The sequence below is a fragment of the Miniopterus natalensis genome, chromosome 22, assembly GCF_054644295.1.
Source record: "Miniopterus natalensis isolate mMinNat1 chromosome 22, mMinNat1.hap1, whole genome shotgun sequence".
Classification (NCBI taxonomy): Eukaryota; Metazoa; Chordata; class Mammalia; order Chiroptera; family Miniopteridae; genus Miniopterus; species Miniopterus natalensis.
In genome coordinates, this window is record NC_142102.1 from 1349492 (window position 1) to 1376078 (window position 26587).

The window sequence follows — 26587 nt, forward strand, 5'->3', positions numbered from 1 at the left end:
TAAAACAGAACATGATTATATTTAATACACAACTTCGGTACAACCAAAAAGTAAAACAGCACAGTAAATAATAACAGAAAACATGGTATTTCATTTGCAATGCATGAGAAACGGTTAACATCTTTAGCCATAAACAAGCTTAGAAACCAGTAACAGAGACACTATATTCCAAGGAAACTGGAAAAAAAAGTGAAATACAAATGGTAATTAAGGATTAAGCATATAGGATGACCGCACTGAACTGAGGCTACTTTTTCTCTGCAATACCACATGGGCACCTCATCTTTCAGTTTAGAACAGTTTTGCATTTTGAACTCTCATAACCAAACCTGGGAGACCGACTGATGACAAGTGTCTACAGTTTGGATGAAAGCTAGTTTTCAATCAAAATATAAAGTTTGAGTATCCTTAGCCCTAAAGCCCTAGCAATCCCAATTAATTTAAATTATTTCAACAAATTAGTGAAATTTGAAATGAGTTATGTAAAACCATGTTTATTGCAGAGAAAATCCATAGACAGTATAGGCGTCCTAAAGCACTACTTGCCTATCGATTTATCAACACAATCCAAACGGATGTGCACAAAACTCGTAGTAGATAATAGCGTAGTGAGTCCAGTCAAAACTGTGATGACTATATATGGGGCAGGTGTGTACCGGAAATATGGAGGGAATAAGTACTTTGTAAAGTATAGGATTGTCTAATCACTATGCGGTACACCTGAAACTAATACAAAATAATATTGAACATAAATGGTAATTGAAAAAATAAAAGGAGACAGTACAACATGGGGAGTGGGTAAAAATAAAGGAAAACATAGGTACATAAAGTATTAACTAGTTAACAAATTTCTATGTCTAATATCTAAAAAAAAAAAGATTATTTTTAATGAATACATTTTAAATCTACCCTATAAAATAAGTAAAATGAGAACTATAAGCACTTAGTACTAATCACGGGAGCCCTGGAGAAAGGCCTCGCATTGGCATGTCCTAGGCTTCTTGGTATTATAGTCTCCAGCATTCCATCTCCTGGGTTCAGTCCAACAGCAACAATGAAAACAGTCAACATGCCTGCTTACAATTGTCTCCAGGTCGCCCTTCAGGTCACCTTCAAGAATGAGCTTTCTCAGCCCTGTTGCAGATCTGCAGTGTCCATTGCAAAACACAAAAGAGCAGTCTCCAGCCCTTGATGAAGACTTTCGGTTTTTAGGATGGTGGCAGAAGCAATGGCATGAGTTCCTGTTCAGTCATCACCTGAGAGGACACGGTGGGAAAATGAGTGAGACCATGTCAGATGCATACTTCACAAGACCATCAGTATGGGCAATACGATTTTGTGCAATGAAAACTACCATGTGCATCAGAGTTAGATGAAAGAGATTGGGATTCGAGAAGAAATAGCTGGTTCCATAATTGGAATCATGAAGTAACAATAGTAATGTTTTAGGATTATTTGCTAGTCCGCAATAACCTGAACAGATCCACAAACCCACCAGCTGCCAAAATTCATTAAGCTTAAAAATGTCGGAATGCCAACTACTGCCCAAACAACTGCCCCTCGCTGAATCAATGAGCAATCAACTGTCTTACAATCATGTCGCCAAGAGGTACTCCTAGACCAGAGATGGAAGGGAAGCACACTTGAGTGAGGAATACTTCAAGTTGGTGGTACCATGTCTTGGGAGAACTGTTCTCTCCTGACAGGGAAAGAGAAACACTGTAAGGAAAGGTATGCCTCAAACTGAGAGAGAACAGCTGAAGCAGCGGGTAAGCTGAGGTTCAGGCTGAATGTATTACAAGTTTCTGTTAACATTTAGACACAAGACCTGACCCCTCTCTTCAATAACTGCTTTACCACAAGATTATACTTGCAAAAACACAATTCAGCTATTTTATAATATCCAATTATTGATGGATCATTTACTTTATACATTAGTTACATCACCAGGTTGGGTTGCACAGCAATTAATTGAAAAACAGGAAGTCTCCTACATTCTACACATGTTCTTACTATTTTCGCTGGAAAAATTACCTTTTTTATTAATTCACTAATTCTCAGACACGGTTGAAAATCCCAACCTGCCTAAGAACAATGTGAGCAGCAGCTCTTTTCCTGAGCCTGGCTACAGCCTCCTGGCTCAAACAGCACTTCCTGATCCAGAACCTTCTTACCTGTGGATCAGTTGAGCCTCGTGGACTAGAACTCCACAGAAAGAGGAATGTCCCTGCTGCTGGCTGTCCTCACAGTATCTGCAAATACATTTTGCTTTCATCATGTTTCCCTGGGAAGCACACAGTATAGTCAATTAGATACCAATGAGATACCCGTACAGATTCGAATAAACTTACCATGGTTAGGGATAGCGACTGGGGATAATTTAACACCAGCAAATATGACTGGCCAAAGACTTAACTATTGAAACATTTTTGTGCTAATTCTGAATAATCTAAATTTGAAATCCTTTTCAAAAAGAAAGAATCCATCCCCGATTTCCCTCATTGAGAGGAACTCAGAACATATCCCAAGAGACCTGGGCAGTAAATACATATACGGCACTGCCTTGTGTAAATGACCGTTAGAAAGTTTCAATGGCCATTCTCACCACGTGTGATCATGGCCCCCAAAGGAACTGCTTGGCACGTACCTCTGATCCGTCTTCTCCCTTCTCTTCTCCTCCTGTATGTCCTCCGATTATCGATTCTCACCGCACAGTACAGCTCTGTGCTGTCTTAGTCTCTCTGTCACTTGCTCTTTTCAATATCTCAAAAATCATTCATCACGGCCAGCTCAATTCCAAGGCCATATGCACCTGCCCGCCCAATGTGCCCAAGGCGTTGACAGGCAAGATTGAACGACAGGCACAAACTTTAAAATTCCTTGTTCTTCTAAAATGTTCCTTTTGAAATACCTTTAAATTTTTGAATTCACAAAGTAAAAGCAGTTCTTCTATCCCCATCTCTCTGTACATTATACGTTTGCCGTAGTCTTCTGGGCAACTTTCTCTTCCATAATTCACAGTCATTTTAGATTGTCATGTAGCAATATACAAATATATGGAGATAAACAATGCCTTACTGTTATAACTAGCACTTGTACAAATATTTCAAAAAGAACTCCAAACCACCACCATTATAGTAACACTGATTTAAGAATCACTGCTTAATTCTTTAGTCATGACAGGACAATCCCAATCCCCATGAGCATTTCAGGTAGGTTGACACCTTTGTAAACAGACACTTGTTGATCTTTGTTCAAAAACGACACTTTTAAATACCAATTAAAAGCACACTTCCACATTAATTTTTATCAGTGTGCTTAAATTATATTCAATTAAGCTATATAATCATTACACCCTCTTATTGATGTGTTTCAATTGTTCAATATTACCCTCAATTTATAACACTTTCTTCTTTGTAAACAATTTGAGATTTGGAATAGATACAATCCCAGCTTTAACTCACATCATTTCAAAGTTTTACACATTAAATTTTGATTGTCATTGCCAAACTGCTGTTCAAAAAGATATGAGTTATACTTTGATCAACACTGGATAGGACCACCTTTCTAAGGAAGTTTCATAATGTACATTATAGGCAAGTAAGATACAATACTTCTGACATTTATCACATAACATTCAAATACAACAATTCACCAGAAGAATTTAAAAAGGTCTAAGAATTAAAAGGAATATTCATAACCAGAGAATTTTCATACAGATGCATATACATGAAGATAGATATGGAGCTGCTTGTTTTACATAAAATTAACATACATTTAAGTGTAATATGAAGCAAACTTCTAATAAGTGTTTAAGCTACGACTACTACTCCATAATTTTCAAAAAGCATCAAAATCAATAAGGTAATGAGATAAAAGCATTATGAGATGTATGCTGCTAAAACTAGTTTTACATGTGCATGTTAACATACATGGCTACGTACACACATACTTGCAAGGAGATTTGTCTAGCACAGCAAAACAATTACTTTAGCAACGTGAGCCTCTTCCATGTCTGATTACATCACTGAGTATCTGAATGTCACAAATTGGTTAATTCCAGCCTCTTGTCTTTTACTCCATTAAGGTAGAAATCCATCCCTGGTGTTTTCTGTTATCTGTCTACCATCTAAACCTTCTACCATGTGAACCTAACAATAGGAAGACAAGGAGGCAACCTGTCTATCCCTCTCCCCAAAACTCACTGAAGACCAGCACGGTAGTACAGCCCTACAAAGCAAATTATTACTAATCACCTAACTACACTGCCAAAGCATTACAGAAGCCAGCTGACAATAGTATGCAAGGAAATATTTACAAAATTTTGCGAATGTCCTTGTGCATCTAGAAATACTAGATGTTTATATAATGATGTATGTGCTTGTTATTTACAAAGTTGCCTTAAATGTGGTGCGTACTCCAATACAAAAAGGTTTGGTTATCCTTATAAAATGTATTTCCATGATTAAAATACATAATGCCCTATCATAATACAACTAGGAAATTATTACTGAGTTTTGTAATGTATAACACAACCCCTAAACAATGGCTTAAATGGATCATTTTCTTTAAGATGAGAAATCAAATGTAAAGGTCCACTACCTTTTAGATTTTCCTTCCCCTAGCAACTCCACAAACAGGTGAGATATGTACAGCTCAAGAAACCCAACATTCTATCTCCGTTAACACATTCCAAGAAAATGTAACCATGAAACTTTACACTGAATTATTTACAAAATTATACTTTAAGAGACTCTATACATCTTAAAAACTAGGTGTTAAGAATTCAGAAGTGTATCTGCCTATTATTTACAAAGTTGTCTTGAATACTGTCATGCAACCAAGGGAACATACAGAACTGTGTATAGTTCCAAGAGGTAGTATAAAATCCACTTAACAAAGTCAATATCTTAATGTTTAAAAAAAATTACGGACAGAAGGATGAATAGGCAGAGACAGAGGATTTGAAGGGGGGAAAGAGGCAGTACATCACTATGGATGTGTATGTATCACGAACATCAACTCACAACCACAGAATGTACACCACCTAGACTTAGCATTAATGTCAAATATGGAATTTTGGGTGATTGTTTCAATGTAGCTTTATCAATTTCAACAAATGTACCACTCTGGTGGGGAATATTAACAACAGGCACAATTGCCCATGTATTGGGTCGACAGTTGGGAGGACCGGGGGTGCGTGCATGCGTGTGTACGCACTTGAGGGTATATGGGAAATCTTTGTACCTTCCCTTCAATTTTGCTGTGAATTGAAAACTGCTTTTCCAGAGTGGGGTAAATGATTTATCTTGTCCATTTATCCTATTAACCAAATTAATATATAAGTTGTTCATAGCTCTAGAGCCTATTTATCAATTATAAATTTTATTGCCATGTTATTATTGAAAGAAAGTGGTAACAAATTTACAATAAAATATTTACAGGATAATTTTAGAGATTATGTAAATGTTCCTTAAAAATGAGTTCCATCATGAACCTCAGTTCATCTGGGAAAAGAAGATATAACCACATGGCCCTTAAATCGAGGTATTTTTCTATAAAATGACACAATTTAATGATTACTAACTACTTTTACATCTAAATAAAAATGAGGTAAAAATACTTTCAAGACTGACTTATTTGCTTAGCATAATATTCTCAAGGTCCATCCATGTTGTTGGGTAGGGAGCAGAGAGGTAGTAAAAGGTTATGGGGGCCAAATACATGCTAACGGAGAGATGATTTGACACTGGGTGGTGGGCATACAATACAATATTCAGGTTATGTACCATAGAAGTGAACCAAAAAAAGAGAAAGAAAACATCCACTACCCTTGTCCATAACCTTTAAAACAAACAAGTCACCATTCACAGAAAAACTCTACTTATACTAATAGTTTCTGATATTTAAAAGTACATCAGCAATGAACAGGCGTTTTAAAGATAAATACACAGTCTAAAGATCACAATGGGCAGGACTGGTGAACCATTTGATAAGCAAAACAAAAGCTCATGTGCTATAACTTCATGGGAAGTAGATTTTAAAGTATCTGAAATTTCTGTACATCTACATAGGCATATGGTATAAAAACAAAAATCTGATCAGATTAATCACCCCCGCTCACACTAAGTCACTTAGAATGGGAGGTGAAATAACACTTCTATTGGTAACACTTATTTTTATCCTAGTTCAACATCAATATATTTACTCTGTGTGTGCGTGTGTGTGTGCACGCGCGCAGGCGCATGGAGAGAGAGTATTTCTACATACCTAGGAAGTTAAGATGTTGTAAGAAGCTTCTCTATTATACATACAGCAGTCAAACACTTCCCTGCTCGGTCCCAACATCTAACATTCAAAAACTAAATTGAAAGAAAAATTATACATGTTTACATTATTTAAAATATGAATGGCAATGATTTGTACACTTTAAAAAACAAAAACACAAAGGCAATCCCCCTCAACCAAATACATCCCAAATAGACATAGTATAGCAATACAAAATATATGTTTATCAAATCCTATGCAGATGTTTTATAACAAAATCATTTGTCCACTTTTTTTTTAACTAGCAGCGGGTCACAGTATCTTCCAGCAAGTTTCTATCCTATGACTTTTAATAAAGTTCTATACACCCCTATACACATATGTACATGTATATGTGTATATTTGTATACACATATAAATATGTAAACAATCCTTTATTTTTCAAGGACTAAAAGTTTAAAGCAAAAATTTATATAAAGTAAGTATAAGACATGCAAATAGTTGCTCCTATTGCTTTAACATAATGACCTTGTCTATTATATACATATAATACAAAAACATTCTTTTGTCAGCCCACATTAAATGAACTTGGGTTTGATATATATTCCATTGCTAACGTCCCACATAAAACATAAATCACCTATACAACTAGAAATAAGTACTTTAAAACAAGAACAATCCACTACTATCAAGTCCAATTCCACTAGCAAATGAAAACTTGTCTACCCAACACTATTTAACCACATGTAGAGATTTCTCCAAGTTATGAAAAGAACTGTTCTATCTGTATATAAACATATCTGAAAACCGTAAACAAAGGCAGACCTACAGTTAGAATGACATTTCTTGCATGATGAATGGTGTCATAATACAGTGCACAATATAGTGTATATTCTACAGCTTATATGTAACGAAACTTAAAAACGGAGAATAATGATCAAAATAACACACAGAGAGGCGAAATCTAACATCTCTTTGGTAAACAAAAAATGCTTCTACCCTAGTAAGTTGATACATATTTATAATAAATTTACAATAATGTATATACATGTAAAAATTGCATGTTAAGCATTAAGAACATTGTTTATAACAAAATGTATCAAATAAATAAATGATGAAAGGCAATTTAAAAATGCTACTGGCAGAAGGAAACATTTACAGAATATATGCAGACTCCCAACATCTAAGCATGGAGTGAACCCATCCCTATGCTTGGTAAGATGGTGTAACAGTCCCTTTTCTATTGAAGAGCATTAACAAACAAAGCCTACTGAATTCTGCACACTTGTTATCAAGCATAGAGCAATATATACATCTTATCGTAAAGACCATTTACATCCAGAGAGCAGCCTTCATGTCTACGTAACAGCTGTACACACAACAATCCCTCTTCCCCCAAACCCCACAGCAATAACCCATTCAAATGGTTTTAAATGTACATCTTTCAGAGGTATTCTGACAGTTCTATTTTCATAATTATGTATTAAAATATTCTATAATACTTAACAATTACAATACATTAGGAAATGTAGCAAAGCAATGATATTTGGTTTTTTAATACACACTGATATTCACTGCCTTGCTACTTTCCTTTTCTGCTATCCCTGAGCACACAAACAATGAGTACAGAATTGTGTATAGCTTTACAAAACGTCCTCAGGATTCTTCTAAAATATTCTCCGGAAGACAATTTTACCAAATGTGTTATTAGAAACTTCCTTAGGAAACCAGCTCTATTATCACAGCAACCATTACAAAAGTATCTAAAAATAATAGATTTGTTTACAAATGTAGGCCTCTGTGCTTGTATTTATATTCCAAGAAAGTTTACGTAAACAAAGAAACAAGAAAATGAAAACATTACATGTTGAATTTCATTCTCTTCATCGCCTATCAATGAATAGTTCATACACATTCATCAGTCACTGAGTATTTTTATATTTACATTTTAATACCATTGTCCACACACAACGTCCGTAAATTGTTCAGTTTTATGTGTCCAATTAAGTAGTTACCAGCGTTAGATTTTAGGTGAAAATGCTACTGGGAGGAAAAGAAAGGAAGATCTCTGTGTATCTCGCATATATGCAAATGTCTTAGACACACAGCTTTCAACGGTAAACCTTCTGGAGGTGAGTTGATCTTCCATCACGAAAGAACCTTCTTTTCCAAATGCAATGGATTCCAAAGGGAAACATTTGAAAGGTAGGATGATGGTCGAAACAGTATAAATCTGTATTTCTTTTGTCTTTGATTATAGCTGGTAAAGCTTCTTGATCAATTCAAATGCGCTGTCCTTTCAGCATGAGGTTTAGATGCCCACAGCAGTCCATAATAAACTGTTCAGGATTCTCCAGAACTTGAAAACTACATTTTCATCAATGCAGGGCAGTCACTCGAGCTGTGATTCCCTGCTCATCTGTTGTTGATAGAAGAGGTTTTCAGAAAGCCTGTGCCTCATCCTGGGTGGCAATCACATTGTTTCGTGCTGTAGATTTCTAGAGATTCTTACAGGACCAGAGGGTGAAATGACTGGGGGAACATCCAAGATTTTTAAGGATCCAAATCTTCGGAGACTACAAATGGAAAATTTCCAGTTTTGAGAGTGGCAAAGATGCTCTTAATATGAGTTTATAAAATCTTTCCCCTCTTCTGATTATTGCTTATTTCTAACACTGTTGGAACATGATGTGGTTCTTCATTTGTGAAGACTTGTCCGGCAGAGAGATGAATTAGAGAATCTGAAGACAGAAGTAAGGCGACGGTTTGAAGTTTTAGCAGTTAAAAGATGTCAACCTGCCAACCTGCAAGGTAGCTGTAAAGCAGCATCTAATGGAGTCGGAATTGTATCCTCCAGGCTATACACGTCCTAACTTTTGGCAAGAAACCCTCGTCCATTGTTCGACTCCATCCATGTCCATCAATGGCAGCCGATTCTCTTCCTCCCAGTCGGCATCACCTTTTAACATTTCCGTAAAATTCAAAGGTATCATGCAATGATTTCGAAGTGATGTTTATAGATGACATTGAGATATTTCACGTTCCATTGCCAGTATCTTCTTTTAGTGATCTGAGTATGTTTTTGTCATTTAAAAAACTTTTCCAAGTCTCTTTTTTTACAGAAAGTTTGTATGTTTATGTACACTACAAAAACCAACCTAAATAATGATAGGTGTATTTACATATTTTTATGTGGCCAAGTATTCGGTTACCCACTAATAAGTAAACAGTCGTATACTCTCAATAATAATGAACTCTTGGCCTCTAAGAGATGTGCACAAGAGATTCTCCAAAGGAACACATGCTTGTTGTTTTAACATGGAAGATTTATTCTTTAGTGAGCTAGACTGGAACAGTTGTATGCATACAATGAGAGGTTACTTTAAGCAACCCCCTTTTCCCTTTCCACCAAAGCCCCAAATTGAAATATGGTACTCCCGTGGAAGATTCACTCTGCCTGATGGAATGGGCAAGTTGAATTTAAGATAGTATGACCCAACATTAGAAAAGTAAATCTATGCCTTCTTGTATTTTAGGACCGTAATTCACTTAGTCTATCTAAAATTCAAAGCCATGGCATCCAGTCATGCTCACTAGAGAGTTACACATTATGCAATTAGAAAAATATAATGACCGAATTTTTCTGCCATCCTACAAAAATAAGAAAATCAGTATCACTGCAGTAACTCATTCTTATAGCAATCATAAATCAGTTTTTTAAAATCCTGTGTGATTTGTCCAAAACACAGAAAAGAGGTCTCCTGTTTCAAGGTTGTGTTCCTTCGTAAGTCACAACTTAAGTCCTCCATGAATTCAATGACAGTCCAACCATAGAAGGCTCCTTGTTTCAAGTTGGAGTCCCTTCATTAGTCAGAATTTTTGAAACCTCCTCCATGATGTCTCATTTTATTGAGTCCAACCATAGAAAAGAGATCTCCTTGTTTCAAACTGGAGTTCCTTCGTAAGTCACAGTATCTTAAAAAGTCCATGATTTCTCATTTTTTATTCGGTCGAAGCCATAGAACGAGGTCTCTTTGTTTTTCAAGTCTGGGTTCCTTCTTCAGTTGCTGTAGTGCCTCTAACTTGCCCTCTATACTCCTCAGCACTCCCGAATACGGAGCCCAACTGGCGCGGCTGAATGTCAAAGTTGGCCGGTAACACTGGACAGTCCATTGTAACACTATTCCCATATAGAAGCCTATTTACAAACTAGCACTCCATTTCAATACCAGATATTGCCACCAGGGTATTTACAGCCAAGCTATAACATATATATTGAAATTTCCCCAGAAAATAGCATAACCCACAAATTCATTGGTATTGTCAGTTTATGGCCCATTTTAAATGATCCAGAAGTGGATGCTTACAATACAACAAACATGCCTAAATGCAAAGTAACTAAAGTTGTGCACGGTTCAGTGACCAACATAGAGTACAAACTGGGTCTAGGAAATCAACACACTACTGAGATCACATCTACTCTTTAAAAGTGGTTTAGAGACATGTTTCCTGGAAATTTCAACTTACTGGTCAGTTTTATCCAAATTGAACTAAGTGAAAATTTAGGCAATAGTTGATTATTAGAAGAATTTTCAAAAAATATACTGGCTTCCCCAAATGAGGTATACATCATTTAAATATATTGCCAATTAGTTCTGATAAGGTATATGGATTCATATTCTCACATTTTCAGCATCTGGCACCCTACCCAACTGATTCTTTTGGTTATATTACAAGAAAAAAAATTTGGCATTTGGCATTCACAAAACTCCCTGGTCACGTTCACTTTAATATATTCTATAACGTAATTCATTATCCTGAATCAAACCCAGTTGTTCTCTATGTGTGGTGCCTAAACCAAAGCATCTGTCAACTTCTCAGACCCAGAGGTACTGAATCAGAAACTGACAAAGTGTACAAGCCCGCAGGCTGATTCTCATGTGCACTAAAGTTGGAGACAAGTTTGGTTTCATCTCAGCTGCCTATGAATGTAAACCACTTTGCCCACTCTCATCACCCAGCAAGAACAGTCACCCATCCACTCATCTTCGTTTCAAAGATGCACTACCTATGTAGAGGCCTCAGGAAAGGACAGAGCCTAGCATGTCCAAGCTGGCTGAGACAAAGGCCCTATGGTTACACATACAGTGACAGGTAGATGGTATGTCTAAATCCTAACCCCCCCCCAGCTGTTCTGATAAAATCCCTCTAAACCTCCCTTTTCCCTCTTGTCCTGTGTCCCCCACCATTGCACTCACCATCTCAGTCATTCCCCCCATTCCCACTGTTTTCAAACTGATTCATAAAAGGAGTTGTGTTGGATCTCAGACTCCCTTTGCAGGAAGGAAAGCTGTCATCAGGTTCAAGAACAGTGAGTTTCATCAATCAACCCTCCCCACCCAAGAAACAAGCACCTGATCATCTTTTCAAGGGATTCTACGTGCAGGTTATTTTCTGTAGGTCACCTCCCCCAAGAATAGGCTAATATGGATGGTGCTGCTCAGCCAGCAACTACCAGTGTCCTTTCTCTCGCAGTAAGTGACCGCTCTTGCCTCACCAATGTCCAAGGTCAAATCACCCCACTCACTCCTTTCCTCTCACTCTACTGGATGTTCCTAATGCAATTCAGTTAGTACAAAGGGCAGCGAACTTCTCTCAATTGATTAAGAGAAACCAAACAAGTCTCTGAGGTAGTAAATATAAAAATAAAAAAAAATTCTGGCAGGAAAACAGGGACTAAATAAGGTCAAGAAATGTGAAAATACTTGTCTAACTTTACAAAGAATGTAATTCAGCGGAACCCCAACAGCTTTTTGCTATAAGCTGTTCACTCGCCACAGTATCAACATCCACACCATATTTACAGACACACACACACATCCATTAACAAATTAAGGTGACTATTTAAGGATAAGGTCTTAATACATTCAACTGTCCATGGTTAACTTTTTATACAGGTTTTTTCTAAATACCTGTTTAATTACTATTCAATCCCCTCACAAGACTACTATAGCAAAGCACAAGAACCTAATCATAGGATGGTAGTCACAGATGATAAAAGATTCATTATTCCTACAGGTGAAGAGATACTAAATGAGTGAGCTTAGACCCCTTTTAACAAAATGCATGGTTGGCAGAACCAGTCCTCTCTCCAAACACTCAGACCCATCAACTGCAAAATGCCAGTTTACCCCCTTGCATCACAGCCAAACATTCTGAATCTCATCTATGTCTTGCCAACATACAGAAGGTGGTAAAACTTAGTAAGAAAGAGTGCTCCCTCTGAATGTAAGTTTAAAAAAATGTCATCTCATCTTAGACCAAAGCAATGTCTCAAACTGGCAATTTCCTGCTTGAGTGTTAACTGGAGCTGCCTCATAGGTTGGGGATGTGGTCTCAGTGAACTCTGGTCCAAAGCTGAAATTGAGTGATGCTCTAATGAAAGAAAAAGCCATGGTAGCTCCCAAGTCCTGACTCTCTTGAAGGTATTACATGAAACGCACAATGACAAACTCAACCCTCCACTTCACTGGGTGACCTGCAGCTCCATTCTCCCTGACCTGCACAATATTGATGAGGCAACCTTGTGAAATGTACAGCCTACAAACGGATGTTGAAAAATGTGCGGCCCACGTGCTTGGACTGACACTTTGGCTGGACTTCAGAGTATTCAGTTGACCTTCACGTCATTGTGCTCAGGAAACATAGCTCATCATAAGTCAAGCCCAGGTCTTACCAACAACAAGTGCACCTTTGCCAAGTGACTAATGCCTGCAGACTGTACATTTCTACTAAAGGAAAGGCCCTTGGCTTAGAATGATTGATCCAACTCATCATCTTTGGCAGCTATATCACGGAACTGACACAGAATTAAGGTGGAAATCTTGGGGGTAAAATCAAAGACAGTGAAACATCGAACCACCTGCCAGAGTAACACTGAGATAGAGCTTTGCTATCTTACAAGAAAATATACCTCAGAATCCACTTCCCTAAGCGAACTGTCCATGAATTGAAAACTGAAATGTCCATTGTCACTACAGACGGATGTTAATCATGATGATGTAACAAGTTCCTATTTTCCACTCCCTCACTATGATCCAACTTTACAGCCTAGGTTACTATGAAAACCACCACCAAAATATTCCAAAGTGTAAAAATAAAAAAAAAATCAATATGGAAGGATCAATGCAAATGACCAAATGAAATTAAGGCAGATGAGAGATGCAGGAAAGGCCAAGAGGTCTATGGATCTGCGCTTCAGGACTCTGAAGGGGGTCTAAGCCAAGTTCTCACATCTGAGGTTTAAGGAACCAAAGCACTATGGTAATATAATCAATGTCACCATCAAGTGAGAAGAGCCTAAGTTACTTTCCTGAAGTCTCCTAATGGTCAAGAAATTACTATCCAAGTGGATTCCAGAGCTACAAAGATGCTTCTGAATGAAAGAGGAGCCATGGGAACAGGTTCTTCTGGGCTACATCCCTGCCACCAGGACGCTGGGGCCACGTGGGAACACCTATGTCCTTTTAGTGCAAGAAAAATGTCACTCTAGGTTTCATCATCTACAACTTGACAAGTTAATTGAAGCCCACCCCCAGATATCCCTACACAGATTTCCTAGACACTGTTGGCAGGGCCGGACTTGCTGAGGCCATTCACCCACACTTGCTTCTACAATGATTGTCCTTGGAATCTGGTGTCAAATACTGCTCCTTCTGCTAGGCTTTCATGGTCTTGCTAAGCAAGAAAAGTCTCCTCACCCAGTCATCTCTAACAGTACTTTTGGTTTCCCCTTTTTGACCTACAAAGGCTAAATCGTGTCCCCTACAAATGCACTGTCACTAAGAGAAGTCCTAGTCTTGGCAGACACGGAACAGTTTGGCCCCCGTCTATGAACAGTTGGAAATCGCGTAGGCCTTGCTTGTAACCACAGGTATTCCACTGTATCTTACTGGAAAGTATTACCTTGTAGTCTAACATTGAAATATCACTAACACTGCCATATTTGTGAAACATTTACTGTGTCAAGGCACCATACCCCCATTGATCTAGCAAAGTGATTTTCAACTATTTTCACATAATTGTGTATAAAGCAATCACTAAAATTCTTGGGCACACCAAAACTTTTTTTGCTAATCTGACGGAAAAAAAACAAAAAACAAAAAAAAAACCGGGGGGGGTAATTTTGACTCTCTCATACCAGACCGCTGTTGTTATGCTGCCTGTGCTTGTTTTTTAAAATTGACAATCTTTACTTTTTACATTACTTTTTCCTTAAAGAGATGAGTACCTCTGACTAAATAGTAATATATTACATTTTAAAAATTCTTGTGGCTCACCAGTTGAAAATCACTGATTTGGGGTTTAGGCAATTGTACAACAACAAAACCAGATAAATTGTCCTCAAACACCAACAACATCTACATCCATGTGAAGGCATTTTCCACACTCCTTACACTTCCACAAATAGGAGGTCCCCGTCTACTTGTACGTCACTAGATACCTAGAAGTCCCGTCATTCCACGTTGGTCCAGGAGGTGGTAGGCAGTTTCCTTTTCACGTGTCCTGGCTTCTGTCTCACTCCACATGTGTGCCTCCCGGGATCCAAGGATGAGCTTCCTTTGTTGCTTTCAACAACATATATGTAAACAAAAGAAAAAGAATTATCTCAAAATGTCTATGAAAATTTGCCTTCAAAGTATGCTACGTTTTGCTTTGTCAACTCAACATTTTATGTTGAATAGAACGTTCTCCAAAAATTTAGTGAGGCACATTGGCTGGATTTCAGTGACATTTTAAAGCTCAATTTTTGAAATCACTAAGTTCAGACAAGGTCCTGTGTCATCATGAATCTAGCCAAGGCCTCTGCAATACATGCTGACTTTTCTTCACAAGATCACTTTACCTGGAATGGTTTGTGTCTCTGTCGCACATGCAGTTACTAGGATTTTCAGGCTCGTGACAGTCTGCCTAGGTAGCACCCACAGCAACCTGTCAAGAAATCCCAGAGGTCAAATCCCCTTGTTTTCAGTGATCAACTATGTGGGTAGAAGGTACTGCGTGAGGCTGAGAAAGTCATCATACAAGACATCCATTAAACATGCCTTGGTTTATTTTTTTATTTTTTAAATATATCTTTATTGATTTCAGAGAGAGGAAAGGAGAGGGAGAGAGAGAAACATCAATGACGAGAGTCATTGATCGAGCCCACAACCCGGGCCTGTGTCCTGACCGGGAATCGAACCCTGATCGCCTGGATCCCAGGTCGACGCTCAACTGCTGAGCCATGTCTGGCCGGGCTTTGCTTTATTATTAATGCAGTTCAAATCCTGAGAGTTACTGTATCTATGGCCACTCTCATGGTAAGTAGAATGCAAGTGTGATTAAGACAGAATCTGATAATGTGTTATCAACTGGGTAATGTACCTGAAAACTTCATGATATAGTAGCAACTATATTAAACTTCTTGTTGAGGTAAATAAACATTTTATTTAAAATGAATGTAAGATCTGGCCACGCTAGAGCATCCAAGGGTCTCGGTTTTGATTCCCAGGCAGGGGCAGGTACCTGGGTTGCAACTTTGATCCCTAGCCCTAAGTGTGGCACCTGCAGGAGGCAACAATCGATTTCTCTCTCTCACATCATGTTTCTCTCTCCCATCCTCCCTTCTACTCTCTCTAAAAAACGTCCATGTAAAAGTATCCTTGGGTGAGGACCATCAATAAAAGTAATAAACGTAACACCCCGGGCCACTGTGGCATGGTGGTTGGGTGTTGCCCCATGCACTGAAGGTTGCTGGTTTGATGCCAGGTCACAGCACATGCAAGGTGTGTGGGACCTGACTTCCAGTAGGGCGCATACTGGAAGAAATCTAAGTTTTGCTCTCATGTCGATGATTCTCTTTCCCTCCCTCTACTTTCCTCTCTAAATGAAAATATTTTTTTTTAGAAAATGAATTTTTCTGACCTTGGTAAGATCATTAAAATTCTAGGTGTTCCCTACTCTCACACAATTTCCTTAATGACCTGTATTAAGACCTACAAGATGCCCAAACGGGCATAGCCAGCGGTTGAGGGTCAACCTAAGATCCAGGCAATCAGGGTTCAATTCCCAGTCAGGACACATGCCCAGATTGCGGGCTAGGCAGCTGATCAATGACTCTGTCATCATTGATGTTTGTATCGCTCTCTCCCCTTCTCCTTAATCAATAAAGACTTTTTCTTTTTTTTTAAAAAAAAGACCTACAAGAAATGAAACATCAGTATCAATTTTGTTTATAAACGTGAGATTTTTGATCTCATTTTTAAGTGAAATCAAAAATCCACTGAACTAAGTAACAGTGGGGATAATTGGGAAATACTGATCAAATGGCATGAATTCTTGATTATAATACAGGTTCTATGGATCTAATGGACAGTATGATCATTATATTTAATGCAAAATGTCTAGTACAACTGAACCTTGAACCATGAGGATTAGGGGTGTCTACCCCTGGGGCACAGGAGAAAACCAACATGTAACTGACTTCCTACAACCTAACTACTTACCCCTTGGTCAACTGGACTTGAAATTTACCTCACAGTCCACGGTAAATGTTCCCTCTGCATGTATCAAATGTTGTACATGATAAAATTACCACTTTATACATCATGTAACTATGAAGCTGGGTACAAATTACACGGCTTGTAAAATTTTGTACAATTCCATAACCAAGAACCAGTGAGTTTGTTAAGTCTGGGAACTACATCAGTCTGATAGACTTTTATACAAAGAGTTCATACAGTTTATTTTATATATAAAAAACATCATTTGTATCAGGTAATTTTATCTTGCCTGCAAACCAAGGAAGGTTTGGATATTTTACGTTACTTACCTGATAGTGACCCACCTCAACTGTAGTCATTCGGAAGGTCTACTGTCCTTGGTAGACATTTACTTGAAAAGTGATGATTTAAAAAGTGGAAGATACACAAACCTCTGCTGGGGGAAAAAAAAATGAAGACAATCAGTCCGGCAGTCTTGAGTTATTAACAAATTAATGCTTATCTTTACCCAAAGTAGCTTACAAACTAACTCCCACAATCACTAAGGGTTCACTCATTACCTAGGTGAACTCTTTGCAGTAAACGCTAAGCTTTCTGCCCCTTCCTTTCACAAGTCCACTCTTGCAAAATCAACTTACCCTGGCCCTACATATGAGCATTCCTTTTTATTAAACTATTTTATTCCTAATTATTGAGCTTAAAGAGTATACATTTCCTCTTCTGAACATTTCCAATAAACACATCAGTGGACTGAAGTGTCAACTATATTTTAGGATCTAATTCACACTTCTCTGAAATACAAATCCCCTGACTTCCAATACCGAGACCCTGTCATGAGTATCAAAAAATATAGGTAAATACTTACTCATGGGTGGGCAATGACGATTGCTCCAGCATCCTGTCCTGTACTCTGAGCACACAAGGCAGAGCACTGTAAGTTGCCCCACAAGTATGTAGAAGGAAACCTACTCCACGTGCTTTGATTCCACGCCACTGTTTCCTTGTACATGTGGCCTTACAAGACCTTTCTTCCATTCTAGCCTCCCTCCAGGTATTTATGGCATTAAAGTAGAGGAGACCATGTGGGCGTCTTGGCTCAACCATTTAATCCCCTGGGTCAGGAGTTTCCTTATGTGTGAAGCTTTTTAACACCACTCAATGCAGAGGGAAAGTCAGAAAATTGAAATGATCATCACAACCATACTATCACAAGAATTAAAGAGAAACACCTATTTAAATGAATTGATTAGCAAACTATATCTCATTCCTATATAGTAATTTGGAGACAAAAACTATCCCAGTCTTCAGTCTGACCTCAACAAAACCAACAGGCAAGAAAATATACGACAGTCCCTGGCAGTTTCATTGCTCTATGCATTTATTTGCAAATATTAATGCAGCAAAGGGGACATAAGCTCACAAACACTCTACACAGTTTCACGAGACGCATTGCAGGAAAAGAGTGACTAAGGACAACAGTATCCTAGGGTCTTGGTGGACGCATTCCTGGGGGAGGTGGACCTGGAAAATAAAGCAAAATCCCATGAGACTGTTACCCAAGGTGCACGTACACATCCAGGGACCTGGCTGGCACCACCGTGCACCTTCGAACCCACTCACCTCTGATCCCGGGTGGAGGGGGTCTCATTCCTGGAGGAGGCATGCCTATCGGTGTCCCTCGAGCAGGGGGAAGCCCAATTGGTGGGCCCATGGGTGGTCTCATACCAGGTGGAGGAGCCATAATGCCTAGGAAAGAAAAATGGCAGAAGTAAGACCTCACAGAAAGATCAAAACTAAACCCAAGACAATACTGAAGCAAATGGACCCAGACACCAAGTAAAGTTGACCAATATCTCCCTGACCATTAACCATGTAAGCCGTCTGCAACTCAAGAAAGTCCAAAGCTGTCCAACTAAAAGCCAGTATCTGAAAGTGGGAACTGAGTCTAAGCTCACTAGGAGCTGAGACTGAGTATTTTCTGTCATCCTTTCAAGATGTTCTAGTCTCTTACAGACCCATACCTTGATCAAAGAGCAAAAACTCTTTTGCCTCTTGTCTATCAATTCCTTACCTGGAGGGGGGGTTGCCCGGCCCACAGGTGTGGGGGGAGTCCCCCGACCTGGTGGGTACTGAGTTGGGGCTCCAGCAATGCTGGCAGTGGCCGCAACAGCGGCAGCCGCGACAGTGCCTCGTCCCTGTGGAGTCATTACCTGAGAAGGATGGCCAGAGAGACAATCCAGGTAAGGCACATCCTCACATCACTCAAACACAGAAAATAAATGGTGGGCCTATTACACTCATAGCAATTCTGTCTCCAATTCTCATTTTTAAAATTTTGGCAGACTAACTATCTCCTTTTAATCAACATGTCCCTTTTAATCTAATGAGCCCTTTTGCCTTTTCTCAACTCTGGTTCATCCATACTTAGGTGGCTGTAGTCCACCCCTCCTGATGCACTGTTCCAGTTCCTCACCTGCTGGGAGGGTCCCCCAACCCCTCGTACAGGGCCTGCTAATCCCGCAGGAGCCTGTGGAATTGGAACACCAGCTGGTACTCCTCTGCCAGCGGCCCTGCCAACCCCGGGGCCTCCTGCAGCTCCTGCAAGTGGTACTCGAGCAATGCCAGTCTGGAAGCAGAAACAGGGTAACTTGATTTACCAAGTTATCAGTCATCTTAAAATCCCCAGAAGACCACTCCCCTTCCCACCAGGTCCCCACCCCACTGATCTATTAGTTCTGTATTCACAGGATTAATTGGTCAAGGGATCCATGGAGGCCCCTGCTGTTTAAATGCGTATTTATCAAATGTGATAACATTATCTCTCCTATGACCCTGCCAAAAGGTAAATCAGCATCCCTGGACCCCTTGTATTCACAACAGGAACTGACATCAAATGTCAGGATGTTTTACTTGACAAAGCACTCCTCAGCAAACCCCTACAGCATCCAATGCCCTCCCTCAGTCTGCCCGCTATCTCTTCCTTACATCTTTAGGGGGCGGCCCCTCCACAGTCATGGAAACCAGGTTCTCCCCACGCAGCAGCACCAGGCCCAACACCCGCTTTTCTTCCCGCTCTGGCTGCTTCGCATTCTTTGGCCTATAAATCAGAAGTCAATTTTCATAAGGTAACTCAAGAGATCACTCACTCACTAAGGTACTTACAGATCATTACACATGCTCGTTAATCATTTATGCAAAGGCACTCACCCAAAAACCATTGTGACAGAAAGACACGTACCCACAACAGTAAACTGTTGAGATCTAAGAATGGGTGGTGAAGCTTTCTTATCCAAATTCAATATCCCTAGAATATGCCCTAAATTACTCATCAAAACTAATTTGTCAAATACAGATGCAAATGCCTTGGCCAAGACTATTTAAAGACAAATTGAAGCCTCAGCTTTCATGTTAAGATGAGAAATAAAAGCTTTTTAATCTAGTTTCTTTAAATGATAGTAACAAAAATACAGGGGTGGGTAAAAGTAGGTTTACACTTGTCCCTATGGAAAATACATTAATAATACAAGCATAAACTGTGTCTCATGTACTCAACTGTATACCTACTTTACCCCACAGCCTGTATGTCGGTGCGCCATTAGGGTTCTCACATATGACATAGGTGAAAACAACTGACACAGTGCCATTCAATCCGTCAGCTCCACTGGGCACTGAGGGGGGAAAAAAAAAATCACATACAACTTGAAGCATTATTTGGGTAGAACTGTCTGTGTCTAGTGAACAGAGAAGTTAAGCATTCGACCAACGCTCTTGACAAATGCCTTTATAACCAACCACATCATAAGCCTTTTATTCTTGACAATAAAATGGTGAACTATTTAAACCAAAAAATAACATTGACACATCCACCATCAAGGTATTTTATTTGACCCAACTTTTGAAAGAAGGATATTAAGAATTTTAATTAAGGGAAGGTCAAGGTACATGTTATGGATTCTATTTAAATGTGACAGACTACAGCTAGCAGGCCAGGTTGAGCATCACATTTTCCCTTTTTACAAAACCTCAACAAAATGGGCAAATTAAACTTCTAGACAGCTCATGTGTCATGGGAACACAGGAAAGCAAGCCCAGGCTACATGCCATGCCCTCTAAGTTACGCGCCCACAGAAAAGCCTGCAACAAAGCCACCTGGGAACGTTTGGAGGTATTACAAGCATGAAGGAATGTTGCAGAAAATGTCAACCTACTATTCCCGTTTCCCAATTTTTAAAATGAGTGATGTACCGTCCCCCTCACCCAGTCCCCACCCCAAGGAGGACTCACTTGATCTTCCTGAACTCGTCACAATCACAGAGGATCAAGTTCATGTGTTTGTCAAAAGCCTTAAAGGTGCCGATGAAGATGCGGCCGTCCTGCAGGATGCAGCGCATCCTGTAGTCAATGTGCTGCAGCATCTTGCTGCTCTTTCCCACGGTCTGGGAGGGGGAGGAAGAGTCAGCAGCTTGTCCAGGGCTACTCTCTCCACCTCCCCACTCCCGGGCCAATACAAATGGGGCTTCATCGCCCTCTCATTTCAATTCCAACTTTCAGGGCCTGTCCTTCATAAATTTTCCATCAGCCACAACTTGGGTAAGTTTCTCGAACTCTATTCTCATTCTTGTCCCTGTAAAGCACCTTTTCAAAAGACTTTTCTCCTAACCATCCCTCCACTGAAACTTTCATATGCAGACAAGGTGCATCTCCATTTACTTCCTGTGGCCCTTTGGGAGACCAAAGACCACTCTAAAATCTAATTTTCCCCACTTCTCAACCAATTTCCGCCCCCTTGGGTTATCCTATCTATCTGTTGAAAAGACAGTCTAAATAACAAAACTGCAAGACTGGTTAGCATGCTTTCTTTCAAGACTATTTTCCTTTCCTCTAATCAAACTGTCCATTTTCAAACTAGATTTCTATTGTAACTTGACCCAAGAGTTGCCTGTTTGGAGATGGTCCCTTATTGTCATGACTGAAACTCTCCAGTTTACTCACATTGTAAGATTCCTGAAAAATGTTTCCCAAACCATTCTACCAATATGACAACTGGCAGTTCTCCAGTTGTTGGTCCAATCAATAAAAGCTCTATAGAGCAAACACCTTCTATATGGATTTACTATTTCTACCATCGAATCACCTCACACTCCGGGAAAACTGTTACACTGGGCCCATATAGAATTCTTACCCCTCTGCCCCAATAAGCATCTTACCATGATTGCTGTTCCACCAAATCCAACGTCCACAGTCAAGTCTCAGGATCCTTAAGACCTAAGGGAAGGCTACAGATAAAGGTATGACGCAGGCTCTGCTACAAACAATGCAAGCTGGGCAGAAGCTTCAAACAGCAGGTGGAGCCTGCAGAGGAAAGCATTGTCGAGCTGCACTGCAATCTATTTGGCATGAAAATCACTGAAAGATATTTAAGACACCCCCATACTCTACAAAGTCCAATTTCACTCCTCTCACCTGAACTCCATTTTAGGCACCTAAGATTAATGAAGTTTGTGGGTGTCTGATACACAATCTTCTATTTGGTGTATTAGTTGCACGTCCCAAACTATTTCACATTTTTATACTTTATGTGATCGCCACAAAGTATAGTAATCATGGGACTGTGCAAACTTAACACTATTGACTATTCCTCACCTTTTCACCCTTCCCCACCCACTCTTCAATTTTTATACAAATTGTTAAATGTTTCCTATAAAATAAGTTTTATTTTTCATTTGAAAATTTGTTACTTCCTTACTATCCTCCTTAAGATTAGCGCATCATGCTCTGGTCCCAAGTTGACACCAAGTCGTCTCAACTTCAAATCTGATATCCGTATGCTTCTCCCTGTATTAACCTGGCTTTGTGCAAATGCTTCCTTCTTTGCTGAACCACTCAAATCTTTTTAAGCTCATCCTCCAACCAATTTCCTCCAAAATATTTCTAGGTAACTTTTCTACCCCAAAACTAAGTGTTACACATCCTGCCTAAAGCTTCCTTTGGTACAAGGGAATATACAACTACTTATATGGATATATAGGTAACTTAGTAATCAAAGGAACTTGCCATTGTAAGAACGTTATCCCAATTTACTAAAAGTGTTTCTATTACGTATGGCAACCAAATATAGCCCAAATTGGTAGTCTCAAACTATTTTAATTATTAAAAATGAAAACATGCAAATCATATTACTTTTGAATAAGCACTTGGTTTTATGCATAAAATCAGCCCAACATAATAAAGCTGGACATATTCCTTTAACAGACATTTCCAATCAGCTTGTTCCAGTTTTTAAGAGAAAATTTGCAAACAGTAACTGGTTAAAGTTAACACTGAATCATTTTCAGTATATGAATATAAACCATTTAAATTGTCGTTATGAATACAGCAACATCAAAATAGTACCATCAAAAATGTTGCACTGTTTTCTGTGGAACTGTGACACTGATCTGGAGGACATATGCGTATGACACGCATAATGCAGCAAAGTTGGTGAAATGTGGAAGGTAAGCCTTACTACCAAAATTTGACTGTTGAATGTATTTGTGACAGCTTAGGGGTATCAGAGTGTTTTAAAAATCAATTCCTTACCATTACTCAGAATATCTCCCAAACCTGTTGCTCTAATATTGTGCATCCTTTATCCAGTCTTTTCTCAAAATCATTGTCCCCATTTGCTCACCAGTGTCCACTGCTGACGCCCGTACATAATTCTAGTATCTATACACTGCCTCTCCCATTACCCAACTAGTGTACTCAGAGATACAAGGATGACGGGGATATCCCCAGACCCGGTATCCGGCATTTAATAAATTATGTCTCGACCTAGTAAAATCAGATTGAACAGACGATAAATGTAGTTACTTACCCAAACTCACAAGTTAATTTAATGCCTACGACTCAGATGTTGTAAATTTGACCTGAACCTCTAACGCAGCCTACATATCCTCACCTGTCCATTGGTTAGCTCACTGTAACCATGCAACCCATGTCAAAAGACACTGCTATGTACAACGACCGACTATCTCAACCTCGAAGAACCAAATGCTTCTAGAAGGGAACAAAGCAGCAGTGTCGTCACTGCTGACCTGTGAGCTCATGCAGAGTTTACCCCGCCCTGACTCGGCTGTCTCAGGGTCCCTCCTTCAGAAGTCCTTAAGCTATAAAAGAAAGCCTCTGCCAAGCAGACTGGCTCAGCTTCCACCTATGATCCAGAAGATCCCTGTATGATTCCTCCCTCGGGGCACGGCTAGAGTTCCAGGCTCCATTCCCAGCAGGCAGCCTGCAGGAGGCAGCTGATCAGTGACCCTCTCCCCATCCTTGATGTTTCTCTCCCTCTCCCTTCCTCTTTAAAAAAAAAAAAACACACCAAAAAAACATGGTCTCACTTGGCCAGGACACATACAACAGATGCAACAGTATGGAATAATGGTAATATATTAGTGCTCATTCAAACCTAGGAGACCCTTCACCAAAAATGTGCAAGTGTTTAATAAGTAACAGGATTTAAAAAAAAAAAAAAAAAAGACCATTTGTTCAGAGCAATGCCAGTTACAAACCACAAAACTTTCCCTTTTTTGAATGTTCCATCAAAAATAATAGTAGTAAGAGCCAAATGTGGTTCTGAGGAACTAGCGCTCCTGGAGCTCTTGATGGCCATCAGCCACGCTCACCATGCTGTCAGAAAGCCATGTAACAGACACTGAAGTCATAGTAATATTTATACTGTGCAGTGCACACGGGATCCAAACCCTCATTTAAGGTACAAATGTACCTTAAAATTATAGTACTGATACCTATCATAGCTAACTAGAAAAAAATACAAGGTAAATGTCAATAATGGACTATTATTTAATCATTATAAATCACAAATATGAGCACTATGTAATAAATTGGGAATGATATACATGTGAAAAAATAGAAAATGTTTTAAAAGATGAGTCCACCAACCTGTATTTTCAAAACAAGAGCAAATGGGAGAAATCAATTTCAACCTCATGCTGTGTTGAAACATGGGCATACTAAAAGTTTTTGGTTGATTTTCCCATTTTTCTTGGCTATTACATCGCTTTAGATTAATAACTTAAAAGGAAATGTTGTCAATAGTTAAAATTTCTTTTGAAAACTACCCAAAAACACATGTCTATGTGACTTTTAACATGATTATCATCCCTGATGCTTACCCCAGAAACTCTCCGGGTTCTCTATACCCTATAAAGCTCGCTTCTCAACCCCTTTCCTTAGCTCCTTCTACTCCCCCCACTGGCCCAGCTAGTGTTACCTTTGGATGTGGGTGGTTTCTGTTACACAAGGTAACATGTCAGGTTTCATGTGCCCTTCAATCTGCCATTGCAGTGCCAGTGCAGCCACATACCATATACAAAAATCAATGGGCATGGCTGTGTGCCAGTGATATTTAATTCACAAAGGCAGGCAGTGAGTGGCTCACTTCTTTACCACCCTGGTCTAAAAATAATCCCAACAACTAGTGCAGCTTAGATAAAGCTAGCGCTTGAAAATCCGGAAGCTAATGGTCCTAACTTGCAGATTGTAAGTTATGACTTAAATATTATACTTAGGAACTTATAGAAGTAAATGACCTTCACTGAGGAGCAAAAAAATCCTCTTAAATAACTGCACACTTAGGTATTTAAGAATGCCCTTTCTATGGGGACAGGAACAATGACCTGATTTCACTGTCTGAAATCAATTCCACTGTCTTACAGCCACATTCAGGCAATCTGAGTAATCTGAGGTTTTCCTTAAAATTTTTTGTTTTACTTTAAAACCCAAAGGAGTGGCCATAAACAGGACTCATTAATGATTTAATATTACCAACAGAAATAAAGAAAATCTAAGGAAACTCACCTGTAAGCCCCTTCATGTCTCAGTTTCTAAAAAGCATATATTAAAACCTTTGCATTGATGTCATTCCATTCTTAAAGTTAAAAAAGTCACAAAGGGAAAACAATGCATTAAATCAGAATCAAAATATGAATGGTTCTCCTACGAAATGCAAGCGACCAACAAAAACAGACAGACTGCAAATAAATCGACAGCACATTGAAAAATCATAGATAACATCTTTATTACATAATCACCTGATTGAAATACATTGGTGAAAACAAAAAAATGAGAAAAAGGCAAATTAAAAAAGGCATGAGTAAATAAGCATGGGAAAATAGTTTGCTTTTCATTTGCTAATGAATGTGAGGTACACTCACAATTCAGAAGGCATAAATTTAAATTACGGATGCAGGTCAGTGTATTGTAACTGGCCTTCCATTTTTAAGACAGTGAAAACTAATATAACTTTGTATAGTCGAACTAATATATTTTGTACGTAATTTAGAAAGTGTGTAAGTTCTTTTCAATTTATGTGTACATCTGAAGAAATAATTGTTTTTTGCAAAGCCAGTCACTGAAGCTATTTTCAAACTACCAGCAGGAAAAGAAAGTCTCGGAGAGAGTTCCAAAACATTCATTAGCAAGATTTTCAGCCGTCATTTGTAATGATTTTTCATTATGTTAAGTTGAAAATCAATACACGTTAAACATGAAGAAAACTAACTCCCTAAACGCATGCACCCCGAGGAAGCGGGCAGGAGGCTCGGCAGGGGCGTCGGTGCCCGCCGCTGGCCCTGCTGTGACTGTTTTGAACTCCGGGGAAGTGCTTCCGGTACGAAGCTCTTAAAGAAATCCCTCGCGGAACCGCGTGGCCGCGCACCCGTCCCGAGGCCGCCTGCGGTCCTGACCGTGCCTATCAGCTCAAACCTGGTTTCCTGGAC

General features: G+C 39.2%; 1 protein-coding gene and 3 non-coding genes across 10 annotated transcripts; all 4 read right to left on the reverse strand.

Annotated features, from left to right (window-relative positions):
* On the reverse strand, positions 1 to 26587 carry SNRPN (small nuclear ribonucleoprotein polypeptide N). 7 transcript variants are annotated; one of them, XM_016200182.2, is made up of 12 exons: positions 22019 to 26587; positions 21096 to 21247; positions 19797 to 19908; positions 19285 to 19437; positions 18883 to 19021; positions 18432 to 18557; positions 17677 to 18332; positions 17141 to 17244; positions 2648 to 15258; positions 2175 to 2284; positions 1593 to 1699; positions 1 to 1256 (listed from the first exon to the last, which is right to left on the reverse strand). In XM_016200182.2, exons 1-7 carry the CDS (start codon positions 22019 to 22021, stop codon positions 18295 to 18297), a joined length of 723 nt encoding a protein of 240 aa, XP_016055668.1. In that variant the 5' UTR covers positions 22022 to 26587; the 3' UTR covers positions 1 to 1256; positions 1593 to 1699; positions 2175 to 2284; positions 2648 to 15258; positions 17141 to 17244; positions 17677 to 18294. The 7 variants fall into 7 exon arrangements, with proteins under 7 accessions (XP_016055668.1, XP_016055661.1, XP_016055655.1 ...); XM_016200175.2 differs by having other exon boundaries at positions 17141 to 17247; XM_016200169.2 differs by having other exon boundaries at positions 17156 to 18332.
* LOC148090704 (small nucleolar RNA SNORD108) lies at positions 11588 to 11658 on the reverse strand. The gene has a single exon (XR_015716426.1). It is a non-coding gene; the product is annotated as a small nucleolar RNA SNORD108 (small nucleolar RNA).
* On the reverse strand, positions 12924 to 12989 carry LOC148090705 (small nucleolar RNA SNORD64). The gene has a single exon (XR_015716430.1). It is a non-coding gene; the product is annotated as a small nucleolar RNA SNORD64 (small nucleolar RNA).
* Positions 15048 to 15120, reverse strand: LOC148090706 (small nucleolar RNA SNORD107). Its single transcript, XR_015716428.1, has one exon. It is a non-coding gene; the product is annotated as a small nucleolar RNA SNORD107 (small nucleolar RNA).

Excerpts from the sequence above, each read along its gene's own strand:
- SNRPN (XM_016200154.2), bottom strand. Across the intron at positions 19,909-21,095 it reads GACGAGTTCAGGAAGATCAA|GCCAAAGAATGCGAAGCAGC; the intron begins GTGAGTCCTCCT and ends TCTGATTTATAG. Across the intron at positions 19,022-19,284 it reads TTGGGGGACCCTCCCAGCAG|GTAATGACTCCACAGGGACG; the intron begins GTGAGGAACTGG and ends CATCCTTCTCAG.